The 18,267-nt window shown below is 36.0% G+C and overlaps 1 protein-coding gene across 6 annotated transcripts in view; it reads right to left on the bottom strand.

The window, feature by feature from the left end:
* Positions 1-368: 368 nt before the first annotated feature.
* LOC120775283 (galactokinase-like) overlaps positions 369-18,267 on the bottom strand; it is a 69,167-nt gene continuing 51,268 nt past the window's right edge. For 5 of the 6 annotated variants that reach the window (XM_040105393.1, XM_040105391.1, XM_040105390.1 and 2 more), the window contains 2 exons: positions 14,267-14,373; positions 502-798 (listed from right to left, as the gene is read on the bottom strand). In XM_040105393.1, the coding sequence (XP_039961327.1) occupies positions 502-798; positions 14,267-14,373 (404 nt within the window). Of the gene's footprint in view, positions 799-14,266; positions 14,374-18,267 lie in introns of all 6 variants that reach the window. The other variant, XM_040105395.1, reaches the window with a different exon arrangement.

Genomic DNA, 18,267 nt, shown 5'->3' with positions numbered 1-18,267 from the left:
TAAAGGGAACTATTTCAAATAAAAAAGCGAGTTTCGCAAAAAAATATGTGTTTGCTATGGCAAGCCGGTGATTTTTTAATTGTAAGCTTGGTCCAAGCATATTGCTGCTGTTTGATATAAAGTCACAATAATTGTAATTTTATATTGTTTTTAATTGGAGCTTAATCGCCAAAAATTAAATTAAGTTCATCGATACACTATTGCAGATTTAATTCAAGTCTTAGTTCGAAGATTTTTCGAAAAGAAAGTGAACTTGTTTTTTAATCACGCACAAATGAAATACCTGCAAGACGACAACCCAACCCAACTTACAATTAAATACGATGTCCCCACACCAAACACTAAAGTAAAATCATTTCTATCTTTTTACAAGTATTTCATTTTATTAATCTTTTCATTTTTGCTGTTTACTTTTCTACTTTACGTATACGTTTCCTTTGCTTTGCGCATTTATTTACAGAGTTTTCTTGCAGTATTATTTCATCATCATAGCACGCCGCCTCATAGATCGACACGTCTCGCTCCACTGCTGGGCACACACATGTAGAATTCCAAGCGGTCAGCGGCGTCTTTATTGATTTCTTTAGTGAAATTTGTACGCATCGTCGCAATCACATTGTCGACCGCAGCGCGTTGCAGCAGCGTAACGGTGCAGCCGCCAAAGCCACCGCCAGTCATACGTGATCCCAAAACACCGGAACAATTAATGGCCGCATCGACCAGGGCGTCCAATTCACGGCAGGATACTTCGAAGTCGTCACGTAGTGATGTATGTGACGCTTTCATTAGTGCGCCCATCTGGTGGCCAACCGGGGGGGAAGGCAGCAGCCGAGTAATGGCGATCGAAATGAAACACAACAGCGGCATTTAATGGCATTGCGTTGGCAGCACGTAGCAGGCGTCCATGGCGTATACGTTACCGGCGTATATGAAAGAAAATAAAACATTGCGGAAATCCATAAGTAAATAGCAATTGGCACATGATTGTAAGAGTGTATGTGTGTGTGCGTGTGTGAGAGAGAGATAAAATGCATGTGAGTGCGCGTGAGTAAAAATTAAATTATTTGCTGTTGTACAGGGTGACTCAAGCGGTTTTATTGAAGGTGTCATAAAAAGAATTTTGAGATTGTTTGGAGTTCAAGCGTACAAACTGTATATATTATACAGTATATTAATTTTACTTGCTTTTTATTAATAATAGTATGATATGAAGAAATCTATTAACTAGTTTTTGTTTATACCTTACAAATATTATATTGTATAAGAAATTAAATCAAAAAATATTTCGAAGCATATTAATAACAAGAAATAGAGTTCGACTGCACCAAAGCTCTTATACCATTCACATATATATTTGTTTAGCATAAGTAAGCATAAATAGATGTTTATCTTGATTTTGTTCGGTCAGTTTGTACCGCAGCCATATGTTATGGTGGCTCAATCTGAACAATTTGAGCGGAGATTGCACCGCTTTTTGTATAATATTCCCTGTCAAATTTCTTGAAGATATCTCGTTAACAGAAAAAGTTTGCCATACAAGCACTTAATGCCGATTGGTAAGTTTGTATGACAATAACAAGCTATAGTTGTCCGATCTGAATAATTTCTTCGCAGAATGTAGTGAAGATTTGGATAACGATCTTTGCTTGACGGACAGAAATATAAGCATAGCTATAACTACTCAACTCATATAGCTGACTAAATGTGAGATAGGTTACATTTTTATTATTACATTTTTAACACACAATTCATAAAACCACCCGAAGCTATAAAAAGCTACTAAGTAAGTGGCAATAACATAACGCTGAAGCAATACATGAAATGTGCAATTTACCGGTAAGTGCAAATACCAGTAGCAAATACTAACACAACACAAAACAAAAAATAAAATACAAGAAAAGAGGTAGGCCCTAACTTTGGTTGCAGCCAAATATTATAAACCTCCGCAATTTGAAAGAGCTAAAACTGTTTCATGTGCTTCCTAATTTCTACTTTAATTCAAATAAATATTCTTGTGAAAACTTCTTTCTCCAATTGGACGATATATATGTAAATTCAGTTCAAGTTTTAAGTATTTAAATATAATTAATATTTCGTCCAAAGACCTTTATTTGAAATGACTTCCTGTACGCGGTCTGGCATGCTCTCTACCAAATTTTCAATTATGTCCTTAGGAATACGACTGCATTCTGCTTCAACACGCTCTCAAAGGTTGCCCATGTTTGATGGAGCTGCTTCGTACTGCCCGAGCCGTCATTTCACGACTGACCAAAGATTTTCAAACGGATTGAGGTCGGGACTTTGTGTAGGCCACTCCATCAATTCAAAATTTTGCCTTCCAATCCATTCTTTAACAATTTTGGCAGTGTGCTTCGGATCCCCAATTTCTGTTTCAGTATAAGCACATTTTTCAATAAAATTGGAAAGATTGGTTTGCAAAATTTGGAGGTAGTCCTCTTTCAGCATAATATCGTCTATTAAGTGCAGAGGGCCAACATGCCACCATGTGAAGCATCCTCAAACCATAATATTTCCACCACCATGTTTTACAGTTTATTTTACATGGTGTCTCTGGATTCGTTCTCCGGGTCTACGCCAGCAGTATTGCTTTCTGTCAGACTGAAAACGGTTAACTTTTGACTCGTCAAAATTTTTGTGTGCCCTTGCAAATTTCAATCGCGCTTTAACATTTTTTTGTTTTTTTTTTTACACTTGAAATATATCCGATATCGCAGCGCTCTTCTGGGAGTCCATTCGCTAACATTCTTGTTAATAGCCAAAGAAGCACCTTTTGGTCTTCAAAGCTTGTTCCTTATCATCTCAGACATCATTAGTCGAGCTTCTGATCCCTTCAATAATTTTTTACGACCTGAGACTAGCGCTTTAGGAGTCACATTTTTTTTGAATTGCGATTACCGCCGATTGGCTTATACCTAGCCTCTTGGAAATTGCACGTGAAGTACAACCATTCTCGGTCAAGCTTACAACGTTATTTTCAAACTTACACCAAGGACATCAAACCGCATAGTTAAACACAGCCAAATTTACAGTGTGGACAAGAACCCGCAGATATGAATTAATTTAAAAAACGTTAATTGATCAATTCGCTACTGTGCAAAAAGGACGCGCAAACAATCGAAAACCAATTTCTGTCGTATCCTCATATAATCAATATGAACTATTTTGAATAGTTTTAGGGATTGAAAATTACTCGTAGGTATATAAAAGCGTTATAACCTATAAAACATGTTACGTGAGTATAAAAATTGTTAGGGAAGTAAGTAACACATACGAATGCGCTGGTAACACGTACCCTGTAGGAAAGTTAAGTGTAAACAAGCTAGCTGATAAGCACACACCTCAATAATTACATTGGTATTTGCCTTTTATGAGCAAAAAATAGTAAGACTTTGCTAATAATTATAAAATTCTTTATTTATTCTTCAAAATCTTTGTCGTCGCTCTCAAAGTTTTCCCCCTTGGCCTCAATACACCTGTGCCAACGTTTTTTCTAATCCTCGAAACAGTTGTTGAAGTCAATTTCCGGAATAGCCTTCAATCCTCGTAACTATTCACGTTTAATGTCTTTAATTGACTCCAAGCTGTTTCTCTCGAGCGATTGTTAGAACTTGCTGTACAGCCAGAAGTCACATGGAGTTAAATCAGGCGAACCCGGTGCTTGCAGCAGGATATTGGTTGAAAATTTGGTGAAAAACTCACGAAGAATTAATTCAGTATGCGACAATGCATTATCGCGGTGAATAGCTTCGCGCAAACGACGCATAGCACTCAAATAGTATTCCTTGATGAGAGCGTGGATGGTCGGAAGGAATTCACAGTGCTTCACACCTTGATAATCCAGAAGGTCAACGAACCTTGATTTTTAACGCGATTTGAGGTGTTTTTTTCACTTCGGCTTACTTTTGCCACGATATTCGGCCGATTGATTATCCAAGACTCATCACCATTAATAATACATTTTATGACATTCTGGTAGTTAAAAAGCATTGTTATACAGACGTTAATGCGACGCTGTCTTTTGAAAAAATTTAGTGACCAATTGTGCTTTCACTGATCCCTTACCATATTCCAACGATGCCAGTAAGATCTCTGACTGTTGATCGTCGATTCTGAAGCACACAATATTTTTGTTTTTCTGAAGTGTTGATCTTCAGTTGGTAGATGACCGTCCTGGGTGTGGTTCATCATCAACGCGTTCACGACCCTCTTTTAATAATTTATACCACTCAAAATCAATTGCTAGCGACGAACAATTTTCACCGAAGGCCTTTTCCAACCCTTAACTTGAAGAAAAATATTTCGATGAATGGGTTTTCGCGCCATATTAAATTAAAAAGTCTCACTTTTGCCGACAGGTGCATTTCTTTTATTACCAAGGTGTTCAGTTTATATGGAAGCATTATGCTATAGTAATCCGATCTGAACAATTTTTTCGGAGATTATATTATTACCTTAAGCAATAATCCATGTCAAATGAATGAAGATAACAAGCATTGGATTCCGATCGTTCAGTTTGTATGGCAGCTACATGCTATAGTAGTCTGACCTGAACAATTTATATGGAGATTGTAGCGGTGTCTTGGTTAAAAATTCATACCGAATTTCGTGAAGATATCTTGTCAAATAAAAAAGTTTTTCATACAAGAACTTGATTCCGATCGTTCAGTTTGTATGGCAGCTATATGTTATAGTGGTCCGATATCAGCAGTTCCGATAATGAGTAGCTTCTTGAAGAGAAATTGACGTTTGCAAAATTTCAAAGCGATATCTTAAGAACTGAGGGTCTAGTTCTTATATATACCGACAGACGGACGGACAGACGGACAGACAGATAGATGGAAATGGCTAAATCGACTCAGCTCAACATACTGATCATTTATATATATACTTTATAGGATCTCCGACGCTTTCGTGACAAACTTAATATACCCTGTTCAGGGTATAAAAATAAATACAAAAAATTTTGAATGAAAATCCAACATTAAAAGGATAAGTTCGATATTTTTATAAATGAATATATAACCCAGTACTTTTTCTACAGGTTTATGTGTGCTGAAGATAATGTACATATGTATATAACGTGGTTAAACTCACATGTACTCCAACGGAAACGGAAATTAGCTTTTACTTATTATAACCAAGGCAACTACTGACAACTGTTGCAAAGAATGGCTGATGCACGCACACATATGTAGAAATATATAATATTTAGCCGAAGAATGTTGAATCAAGTATATTGTTTTGAGCTATGAGATTGCTTGAGAGTATATTTTAAGTGGCTTCAATCGCTTAACTCAGCACTTGCTAAAATGATTTCAACTATCTTCTTCATCTATCTATTAAATATGAATTTAATAAAATTAGTCTTATTGGTAAGTAACAATATTTTTTATGTGGCTTATAAAAACTATTAAATATATAATTAAAAAGTCCAATTTTTCGAGATTAATTCCATAGGTAGATATGCGCACACCCACAAACACATATTAAAATAGTTTGCCAACTTTCATATGCGCTTTCGCATTCACTTTGAGCTGCCGCTTATTACACATGCCCTTTCCACGCATTCAAGCCAATTTGGTGCACGCACTCAGCGTGACCCTTGGGGCATGCGACAGGCCAAACGGGTAATTAATCTTTCTTTTGTTCGCAGCAATTCCGTCGGCTCCGTTGCTCGGTCTATTTGCAGCACCTAGCGGCCTTCAGCTCCCCCTCCTTTACTCTCACACTCACTCACACTCTGCCCTTGGCGCACATACAGACATCACTCACTTTTTTTCTTGTGATCTTTCGTGTTTTCGCATTCCATTCGCTGGTTAACGGTACACGCACTTGTGTTAAGTGTTTTTCGCTTGTTGCCCAAAAGGCATTTAGCAGTGAGCGTGGCCAATGGCTCTCATTAATTACACCAGATTGGTAGATTAAAGTCAAAAACTAGATGGTTGCCTCTGACATTAGTGTTTATTTGTGTGCATTATTGTGTGTGTGTAGGTATTTTCTTTTTCTGTAGAGATATTTTAACTGCTCGATATGTTCTTTGTTTGCGCTTTACTTGGTTCGATATGTCGGTTTGTGGATTCGCCCGAGTTCCAGAAGTATGTCTGTAGTTTTCTTTTAAACATTATCTGAAATTTTGGCTCAATTCACCCGAAAGTAAAGACTAAAAATTTGTTTTTCAAAATTAAATACTAATTTTGATTGAGAATATAAAAAAAAAACAAATATTCAAATCATTGACGACTGCTTTTTACACATTTTAACCACCTTTCTGGTGCCATGTCAATAGAAATGAATATGAAACAAACCAATAAGCCACCAAATTTTCTATTCCTACAAAGTGCTACTCAGGCAATGCTCATTAAAACAAATGGTAATTACGTAGAAGGGGCCGAGTCTGGTAAGAAAACAGCGGGAGGCGTAGCAGCTTCCAGTCAAGTTTTTTGATTGTGTTTTGAAGCGATTTTGCTTTGCGTGCATTGCCGTGTAAGAAAATTACTTTGCCGTGTCTTCAGGCCGATTCTAGTCAATTTTCGATCAATGCATGATTCAAATTGATCATTTGTTGTCTTGCTGATTAGTATTAACAGTTTCATCAGGTTTTAGAAGCACAAGGTATACCACACCCTTCTGATCCCACTAAATACAGAGCAGTGTCTTCTTACCGAAACGATCTGATGTTAATGATTGCCTCGGATTAACCCATGATCTTCTCTGTTTAGGATTATTTAAATAAGCCCGTTTTTCATCGCCAGTATTAACTCGATACAAAACTGCTTTTCTTATGTGACTTTGAAGCAAACTTTCACAAATGTTTTTTCGGTTTATCATTTGTTCTACATTCAATATTTCATTTGACACCCATTTTCCACACTTTTTGATTTTTTTCCATAGCTTTCAAGCAATCTTGTGTAAAATTTAACTTGACTGTCATTAGCTTTTAACTCAAAGTGTCATCTTCAACTAGTATTGTTTGCAGTTCGGCGTTTTCAAACTTGTTTGGTGGTCTTCCACGTTCTTCATTTCTCACATCATTATCTCTGCATCATTGAAAACATATTTTTCATATTGTTTCTGATGGAGCCTGATCACCAAATGCCACGGCAAGCATTCGAGGCGACTCTGCAGGACTTTTCTCCACATGGAAACAAAATATTAATGCTTTTCGCAAATCATCATTTTTCGGTAAGAAATTTGACATTTTTAACAAAATGAAAAAATATCATGTTAATTGTTCAACGACTGCAATGATTTTGAATATTTTTGACAGATGCCATGCCAACCATACAATAAAATATTAAATCTCGTTCACTCGTTCACACGTCCACACGTTCAATTAATGCCGTGCCGAGTTTGGTCGGTTTAACCATGTCCGTCTGATTGTCTGTTCATAGTAAAAACCGTCTTTTTGATTCCTAGGAAATGGTAATCTGTCGGAGCCGCCGATAACGGACAATCACATCATATAGTTAGCTCCCATACAAACAGATTAATAAAAATCAAGTCCTTTTGTGGAAAACTTTTTCGCGAAATTTAGCACATAAAAAAATTCAAAGCAACGCTAACAATTGACGGAAAAAATTGTTCAGATCAAGACCTCATAGCAAATGGCATCAAACATCAGAATCCAGCCCTTCTTTTTCATTGAGAATATATCTTCAAGTAATTTGGCATGGATTATTATTCACCAATACAATACAATGGATAGCATTTATATGCCATGCAAACTATCCATTCAAAATCAATATAATAACAACAGTAACAATATAATAATTTAACATTTTTGTGCTATGAAAATGCCTCTGTGAAGGGTATTATAGCCTCGATGCAGCCGAGTTTCTTGTAATAAATTTCAATAAAAACTTTCCTTTCACCATTTTTAGGAGCTCGCAAATCATGAAGAAATTTATTTCAAAACAAACCTTGATAAATAATGCCCAATCTTCGAGCTTTTCTGCATCGAAGGGAACAATAAAAGGGAAAATTCGGAAAGTCCACTGGCGAAACAGCCAAACAACAAATTATGAAGTTTTCTCTGGTTAAAATAGCTACAGCACTTCCATAATACCATCCAAATTTTATTATATGACCTTAAAACAAGTATGACTGCAATTTCGGCAGTGAATGATAGCCCAAAAATCTCTTTAAGCCACTTTGAAATGAAATAACTGGAATATACGCTTATTGGCCCCGCGTCTCACTTGCGTTACCACCCTACTTGACACCGTTTCCTTTCACAGGATATAACCATGGAAACAAAAGATTCGCACATACCTTCCCTAACGAAGGCGTAAGCGAGTTATACGGACTAATTTAAGCTTATCAGGTTGCCATATGCTAATTTTTTTTCGTATTTATTTGGAAGCCTGCATATACATTTGTGCGGGCGAAAGTTTCCAGCGACAAGTTGTTAAACCGTGAAATTGCAAAAATGCTGGAGTGCGATGCTATAAGAATTCTGCAGAACAGGGTGACAGAAATGAGCAAAATTTTTTGAAAATCAAATATTTATAAATTATATTATTTTGCATAAATTATAACATCAAATGAGGAAATTTGTTTGGAAGTAAAAAATTAGAATTGATCACCTCTTCCCTTCTGTAGGCGCTGAAGATCTCATATTAACAATGAAACGTTACTAAAAGCTAGATTTTCCTTTAGCACCCCCTGTATTTTCTCCGTCTATACATTCACACGAAATAGGTAGCCTTGTATGAAGGTGTGGAGTAAATCAAATTCGCTGATTGCAGACTTGAATAGGCACTCAAATACACACGAATATAGTGTACCTAGCGCGCCATATGCTTTATCATATGTCTGAAAGACACCCCCCCTCTCCCCCCTTACTTCCTTGGAAAAATAGTTTACCATATCAAATTTTGTAAAACTCCAGCGCTGCAGCTCACGGCCGCCACTGCAGCGCATACCGTTGCCTTTGATAGAGCCTATTAGCGCCATATTAAATGCGAAAATTACAAAAGAGCATGGCTGCAATGCAATGCAAAAATACAAAAAAATAGTTGGAGGGCGTGAAAAAACAAGTTTTAAAGAAACTCAAGTGAGGCAGAGCGCCAAGCAGCTCATACCCGGTGCTGCAGTGCATTGCGGCATATTCGCACATGAGTGGGTATTCAGTGTGCCAGTCGGCATGTGGGCGCAACGTTTGCCCCAAAAAATTAAATGAAGCTCGCAGTGATGATGTGAGAGCAGCGCTGAAAGGGCTCTCCGGTTGCAGGTCTACCAATTAGTAATACAAGAATTAGCTGGCGGAACAAAGGCGCTGGTTTGGATGTTGTAATTGAAGATGCGCCAATGCAAGTACCAAAGCATGGCATGCAGGTCATTAGAGTACTACAAGGGATTGGTATATGCGGAATATCCGATGGAAACCAAATTCAAGGAGTTTCGTTAACTTTACTTATCCATGTTTTAAAATAATTAACAATTAATTCAATTCAATTGTTGTCATTAGCTAATTAAGGGGTTAAATAAGGCCGATATTACATTGCCCAATAAAGTTTAAAAATACTGGAGAGCTTTAAAAAATTAATATTTTGTGCAAAGTGGCAAAAAAAAATTCCTTTTGAAAAAAATAAATATAATGTTCCACTTAATCTTTATATATAAAAATTACGTGTCACGTTGTTTTTCAGCGATGGACGCCTAAACTACTGAACCGATTTTATCAAAATTTAGCACACTGTGTCCAGTTCGAGGCAACTTAGAAGATAGAATAAAAAAAACAATTCATAAATAAGAAATTTAGTGAAAGCCGTATTAAATGAACGCTCTATTAAAGGGACATCCCCATTAACATGTTGACCGGTCCCACAATTTGTTGATATTTATTAAGTACAATCTATTAAGCGGACAACTCTATTAACTGGGCATAAAGGCTGGTAACCAGACATTGAGACAGCAGCCTTAAATTCGTTATTTTTCCAATGAAATTTTATTGTATGAACATATTCAAAAGTAAACCTCAAGTACAATCCCCTGAATTCTTATACCGACAAAAATGTTTTCGCTTTTATTCGTAAATAAAATGTTCACTGTAACAGTTTATTATAAGAACAATAGTATAAAATGTATACCACAGCAACGCGTGGCCGGATCCACTTGTTCTTGTATGTATATGTTTGAGCTGCTTTTAGGTGTATCGTCTAATTTTCTTTACAAAATGGAGATTCAGCAGGAACAGGCAGCTGCCTTGACGGTTTGACGACATTCATAACCCAATAGACCGGTTTTCCTTCGAAGCTAAATTTTCAAATTTTTATTTAGAAATAGAAATTTTTAAACCGAACTTTATATAATCTACCATTTTCACTTAAATTCCTCATTTTTCAAAATCCAGTTCATAAAATAAAAAGTATTGAACACCTAGTCCATCTATGTAGTAGATATCAAAATATTTTTGAAAATCGTTATGAGAAATATAACTCTTAATTGATTTAAATTTATTTCATCAAACTTAAAGGCACAATATGAATAGGAATAGTTCATTGGACAAATTCTAGCCTGAACAAGTAAGGAAGAACTAAGATCGGGTACAACCGAACACTATATACTCTCGCAACTTGCAAGAATCAAAGCCAGGGGAGTACCTTAAGGTGTAAGTCGTCAACCAAAAGATCAGAATCTAAGCGATTATATATACAGTCAAACTTCCTAACTTGAATCACCATAAATCACAAACAAACCTCAAGTTAGAGAGGTTTGAGTTATGAAAGAATATATGTATGAAATTTCACTTCTATTGGAAATTCAAGGCTTCGAGTTATGGAAGTTTAACTGTATATTCACTAATAATGGTTACACTATAAATTACTAATTTAAAAAGCTTTTATGGGCATAATTTTTTTAAAAATGCTTTCGAGCGAAAACCTAGAAGGAAAACTTTTGGAAGGCCACAAAAAACGAATACAGTCCTTGATCATCGCATTGTTACAATTAGTAAGAGACCCCATTCAAGTCGTCAGAGCTGATAGAAGCAGAAATTGGAAATGTAGTAAGTGCTCAAACAGTTCGCGGGCGTTTGCAAAAGGCCAAGCTACCCGGACGAATAGCCAGGAAAGTTCCATTAATGCGATCAAAAAATTTAGATATGAGGTTAAATTTTGCAAGAAGTCATTTCGATTGGTCAGGACCTAAGGAAGCAAAAACGTGGAGAAAGATCTTATGGAGCGACGAAATGAAAGTAAATTTGTTTGGAAACGATTGTGAGAGAAATGTGCGTCGTCCAAAAGGAAAGGAATTTCATATTCGATTCACAAAAAAAAAAAACTGTGAAGCATGAAAGTTGAAATGTCATGGTTTGGGAATGTTTTTTTTTGGTTTAGAGTAGGTCCTATATACCGGACAATTAACAAAACGACAGCATTGGAGTACAAGAAAATAATTGAAAAAGTCATGATGCCCTACGCTGAAGAAAATTTACCATTACGTTTGATATATCAGCAAGATAATGACCCAAAACATACCTACACTCTCGTTAAGAAATATTTTGAAGGCAATAATGTTTACGTGTTGAAATGACAAAGCCAATCCCCGGATTTTAATCCAATAGGGAACCTTTGGGGAGAACTAAAACAAAATTGGCGAATAAATCTTTCTCTAAAAAAGACCAGTTAGGGGAGTGCGTACAAAAACTTGGTATGAGATGCCTAAAGAAACATGTCAGTCCTTTATCAGTATTATGTCAAACGAATTAGTAAATTAAAGTTTGCGTTTGTGGTTTTGATTTGCTTTACCTGAAAACGTATTGTGTAACTATTATTTTTTGAGCAGGTGTTTATATACAATAAATATGTAATAACAGTTATTACCGAAACCCATATATATTATATATTATACTCTGTAGCAAAATGTTGCAAAAGTATAAAAAAATGTAGGAGTAACCTAGTGCGATCCGCTAAAACAATAGATTTTTGCTAAAACTTTTTAAGAAAACTACTTTATGAAATGTAGGAATATTTTTAGTTATTTTAAGGATAGGGAGAGAGATTTTAATTGTGGCACAAAACCAAAAAAAAAAAATAGTAATGCGTGATATTTGATCTATTGATTTTTATATTTCCAATTTTTTTTAAGCTTAAATTTAGAAGCTAGCAGACTTTGTAAAATGCCAGAAAATTTTAACTGCACCAAAGCTATAAAAATCTTCATAAAAAGTTCTTTTTTCTGATTTTGATCTGCCAGCTTGGATGTCATTTATAAGCTATAGCGGTGCAAGCCGAAAACTAAGTTCGGAAATTATGACAATGCCTAGGACAATAGTCTAAGCCGAATTTCTTGAAAATACCTTGTCAAATAAAAAAAAATATTCCACATAAAGGTTTGAATTTTATCGATCAGTTTGAACAGCAGCTATTTGTTACTTTGGTACGAAAAGGTATATACAAAATAAGCAAAATAAAAAATCGAAGTGATTGAATGATTTGCTTTCAAGTTACAATTTCAGTCAATTCTGAATTCAGTTTCTTTATATGGAAAACAAAACTCGTTTATAAATTATAGCCTACATTTTGGAGCCGCAAGAAATTATTTGATAAGTATAAGTATGAAGCATCAATTCTCGTAGCAATTAATACATTTCTTCAGTGCAAATTTATTTACTTTTCATAGCTGTCTTATATAAACAGCTGCCTCCAAAAATGGAATTTAACTTGTGAATCAAAAAAAGTGAACTTGCTCTACTCCTGCACGTGCAGATTTTTGAAATAATACAATGCCACTTTTATCAAAAGGCGCAATAACAAGGTGAAGACCTCTTAGCGAAAAGGTAAATGCCACTTTCTATGCACACACTGCTCATATTAGACCCAAATTTTTACTTACGGTGTTTTGAGTTTCTGAAAATAAGTAAATTTCTTTTTTTTCTACACCCAAACTCTTTCTCAAACACTACTTTCGTTAGTCTTTCGTTGCTTTGCCATTATACTTCATTTCAATTAATGGCCGTGTAGACCAAAAAATCAAGTTCCCGCACAAAGCACAGCACACACATACATATAATCTGTGTATGTAGACTCTATGTAAGCATAAATTTTCACGCTGCTTCTGAAAAGAGTTTCGCCCTCAGCAGCTTGCAGTTCATGCGAGGTCAAACGTGTGCAATTTGAAGCTAATGAGCATTGCTCTTTTGTAAAACCACTTCTACTTAAACACACACACACTCACAGACATTATTTGCATGCGCCGCTCACACTGAATGTGCTGCAATTATTGCAGAACTTCAATCACATGCAAAGACACACACACACATAGCCACAGAAAATTAGTCTAAGCCGATAGTAACAGGCGTTGGGGTCACGAAATGCTGAAAATGCCAAATGCGCTGTCTGCTTGCTGTGGCTTTAATTGAAGTCAGAGACTCGGATTTTGTCGACTGTTTTTGCAAAGCGAAAATGAGTTGTGCTTTGTAAATTGGAGTGAAGGTGTGCGTTTGAACTACTTTGCCCATACATCTATCATTGTTGGAAAGTGCTAAGGTTTCTTTTATTAGACATTTAAAACGAGAAATGAGCAAATGCTTCTTTTGATGCAGTTTCTAATTTTCGAAAGTAATTTGCTCAGAAAATAATTAGGCAGTAGCGTACTATTTAAGGTGTTTAGTGTGAACTTTTGCTGCAGATAAGGAATGAACTTTGATAGTGTGACCGCTACTGCGTATACGTAATTTTTATTATAACCAGCCAACTATAAAGACTTAGATTACGTATACGCAGCGAGGGTCACAACCGAATACATGAAGAAAAGTTTTTAAAATTTTATTATTTTTTTATATCGTGAGAAACTTTTTACCTATTTTTCTTCAACTCTTTTCATCAGGTTTTCAAATTCTATCAAAGTGACTAGTTTTTAGATCCGAACCTTCCAAAGAACTTTCACAATTATGGGAAAATTGAGACGAATCAACTGTAATGTAAATATTTCTAAGGATAAATAAAATCTTGGCGCCATTTTTTCGGCAAAAACCAAATATTGTTTATCTCTTGGAACAATTTTCTTATTTTTTAGCAATTTAATTATTGAAAATTTTCACAAAAATTAATAATTTCAAAAAAAATCCCAGAACATTTTAAATTACTAAATAAATTTATGCATTAAAGCCACGCTTGCCGTAATGACAATTTTTCTTCGAGTATTTACATACATATATTTGCTCGTTTGTATATTTATTTATTTATTTATATGTGCACTCACACGCAAGCATTAATTAAAATGTATAATCGCATGCACTCACCTTTGTGAAGTCACGTGCATTTAAGGCTTCAGCCGCGTCTTGTGTTCGTTGCGTTTCCGTTATGACATGTCGGGCGCGACGCAATAAAAGCGGATCTGACTCTAACACTGTAATTAAATGAACGCAAGAAAAACACATCGTTAGTAAGAAATGTAAAGCGCAGCGCAAATGCATGTGAGGAATAAAATATGTGACTGTTGTTTGAGTATTAGGTTGGTGGTTATTAAATAAGCTTAAAATTAAGAGGACAGTCTAAAATGTTATGATTTTGTTTTGCAAATTAATCTAATATCAGATAAAAATTTATATTTCTTGTTTTAAAATATTTATTACGATCATCATCATCTGTACTTGAAAATAAATTGTCTTAAGACTAAGATTTTCATTATTCATATTTCATTTTGGCATTAAGCCAAGGAAAAAATTAAATTTCTTATATGACTCATTTACTAGTTTTGAGATCCTAATATTAAATTATGCTTTTCGATCCTTGAACTGAAATCCACTAATTTATGACATAAAGTGAACACCGAAAACTTCCTCTCTAATTTGCTTGAGTTTTGGTAGTGAGTTTATGGGGAATATCGGATTTCTTAATAAAATAATTAAAATAGTACATCTACAAAACATTTTATGTTACAACGAACTATAATCTAACATAAGGGGTTAAGATAAAATATATGAAAAATGCCCTTGTTTCGTTTACTTTTCGAACAAATTGTTGTCGTTGATATACATCGTGTGATATTTCTTTTAGAAAATTATTGAAATGCAAAACGAAATTTCGATGACAATGTCTGAAGTTACGAGTTTTCGAGAGAAAGGTTCTGCGTGAGATTTATGGTTCTTTGCGCATTTGAGCTGTTCAAGTTATACGACGACATTGACATAGCTCAGCGAATTAAAAAGAAGCGTCTACGTTGGCTAGGTCGAGTCGTCCGTATGGATGAAAACACTCCAGCTCTGAGAGTATTCGACGCAGTACTCGCCGGGGAAAGCAGCGGAAGACCTCCATTGGAGAGATCAAGAGAAGAAAGAACTAACTGGCTGCACTTGGAATCTAGAATTGGCGCAACATTGCGAATAGAAGAAACGACTGGCGTTTTGTCGGAAACTCGAATATAATCGTGTAAGCGGTGTCTACGCCATTAAGGAAGTAGGATATGATGGTGCAGAGTATTGTACCAGTATGACTAAATATGCGAGATGGTATGAGAAGGCCGATGTTAAATTGTGATGATGGGCGTGGCACCGCCCACTTTCAAATAAAATCTCATATATCAGTAACGATTTCAACCAAATTCGGTATGTAACATTCTCCTGACATTTTTATGTTACAGTGCCAAAACGGAAGAAATCAGGCTACATCCACGCCTTCTTCCCATAGAACAAAATTTTAAAATCCATTTGTTTCCATCTTTTTCTTGTATATAAATCAAGAGGCTGCTAATATAACGAGATAAAACTTTTCACGAATAGTTACTTTAAAGTATGCCAGCCACCCTATTACAAGAAATCATCTAAATCGGGCCAAAACTAGTATTGACCCCTAGGTGCCGAATAATTTGATGCCAGTACTTATAGTTGACTTTTGACTGAAAATAACGGTTAATATGTAAAATGTATAATTGAAATGCGAAGAGAATTCTTTCCTGTTAGTTGCCTGTCTATTGGTCAAAATGAGTTGTATCGGGTCAATACTTTACTTAGCCCCCAAATACTTTCCGGCTGACTATATACCGCATACATCAGTCATTAAGTGAGCTAACTTAATGAAAATGAAGTAGCGTATTTTACTCATAACAGTATACCTTTGTGCCTATAATTGATAAAATTGGGCAAAAACTTGACCTACAAACATACGACTTCCGGCTGACTGTACTCCATATGACTGGTGATTGTATGGGAAGTGCCTAAAGGGATATTTAATTAGTATGTGAAATCAAGAAAGAGCGCCTTTAGTATCGAAGTTATCGTTTTTTCTTGTTCTTTAATCGATAAATCTCAATCCAGAACTTTCAGCTTCAAATATGGATTTAGGATAAAGTAATTCTAAAGTCATTAGAATTTTTTATCATCTCAACTGCACCTTAATGCACTAATATATTTATGCCTATATTACAATTATTTACACATTTTATAAGCCCCTCCAACCCCTATATAGAATTATAGAAACTATGAATGAGTAACAATTTTTAATGAGTTGCAACATTCGCGCAACACGCTCAATACCGCATATATGTGGCATTAAATTGAGAAGAAGAAAAGAAATACCAAAGAAACAAAAACTTGCAAAGAAATGCAAAAGTAATGTAAAAGTAATGAATGTAGTTATGAACGACTAGCCGCCGGCCGCCTGTCGCCTTCCGTTGGCGCAGAACTTTTTCTGCTTGCTACACATTGAATAGTTGCAGGTCGCATGTGTCAATGCAAAATTGAGTGCATATGGAATGTATGTTTAAAGGAGAGCACATACATATGCATATTAAAACACGCATACACAACTGTATGTAGTATAGGTGTGCTACACACCAACACCAATGCCACAGCTGGCAATTGCGTGGCTTTGAAAGAGTCTGAAGTGGCTCCTAATCTGCCAGTAATTGCTACTTTTGGCTGTAGGCACAACAAAAACTACAACAACAACAGCACAAGCATGCCTATTTTCGTCCTTGTGGCGCTTGCAATGCGCTTAACGCCCCACCAGCTTGCAGCCTGTGTGTTGTGAGCCCCCCCAAGCAGCAGGCAGGTGAAATGCAAAACTGATGTGGCGGCATAATTGCGTATTCACACCTAATGATTTCCGTGTGAAGGCGATGCTTTGTCGCTCTTTCTTTGATTTTTCTTTACCTTGCTGGGCTTTGGAAAAGTTTTTCTCGCTCAAGTGCAACCGCAGCGCAGCAAAACTGCAGCTGAAGGCAAATTCATTGTACAAAGCAACGTAATGCAACTAATTAAAAGGGAGAATGAGCGCAGGCAGCCAAGAATTCAGAGCTTAATTGTAAGCAAAAATTTTGCTAAAAAGCTTAAAAGCGCGCGTTTGTGGCTTAATTTTCTTTATGAGTGAATCAGCTTTTGTTGCGCTTCGAAAAAGGAAGCGAAATTCGTGCACCGTTAAGCGTAATAAATCCGTAAACGAATTATCAGTGCTCATCGCAGAAATAACGGTACATAATGCTGCAATTCAAAAGGCGGAAAAGCAAAAAAAATATTTGCCGGGAAATAATAAAATTTTCAATTACAGCAGAGAAATGCCAAAATGCGGCGATAATATCGCAATTACCAGCCGAGCGAGCCAACAGGCACAGGCGGGAATACTAGTGAAGGCAAGTGATAACTAAAAAAATGAGAAAAAATTCTGCAATAATAACCACAACTGAACACATTACACATACATACGCCAACATTGACATCCAACTCATAATCTGCTTGCAAAAATCTTCGAGACTCGAAAAGGCGATTATCAGCCGGCGGAAGTCATAAGCAAGCGCTACGAAATTCTTTCAAATTTTGTAACAAAAACACAAACAAGCACAAGCTCACATACAAACACTGAGCTATACAAATGCATCCTGCCCAGTGCCAGCCAAAATATAATTTTCCATGCGCAAACCTTAGTAAATGCAGGAAAAATGGCCTGATTGCATTCTGCTTCGAATTCAATTGAGTTTTCAATGTTTGCTTTTCGCAGATAATCTTTCGATTTAGTGCAACAGCAGCCTATCAAAGATAAGCGGAAATATGCCACTGGCAACTACATGGACGACAGCATTGTTATTGCCCAGACATTTGGCATTACATTGCCTGAAAGGCCCAGAGGCCAGCAAAGAGGCAAAGGGTGACACAGCGTTCGCTTGTATGTGTGGTTGTTATGAAATCGACAAGAAATATTTATGATGATACGTCTTTGAGCAGATATTGAGGGATTATCGCCAACGGCAAAGAGAAGAATTTTGGAAGAAATTGTACAAAAGCGAGTAAAATGACTTTGCGATATTTTT

This window comes from Bactrocera tryoni, chromosome 4, assembly GCF_016617805.1.
Source record: "Bactrocera tryoni isolate S06 chromosome 4, CSIRO_BtryS06_freeze2, whole genome shotgun sequence".
NCBI lineage: Eukaryota > Metazoa > Arthropoda > Insecta > Diptera > Tephritidae > Bactrocera > Bactrocera tryoni.
The sequence above is the reverse complement of the archived record's forward strand: the minus strand, read 5'-3'. Positions and strand labels throughout refer to the sequence as shown.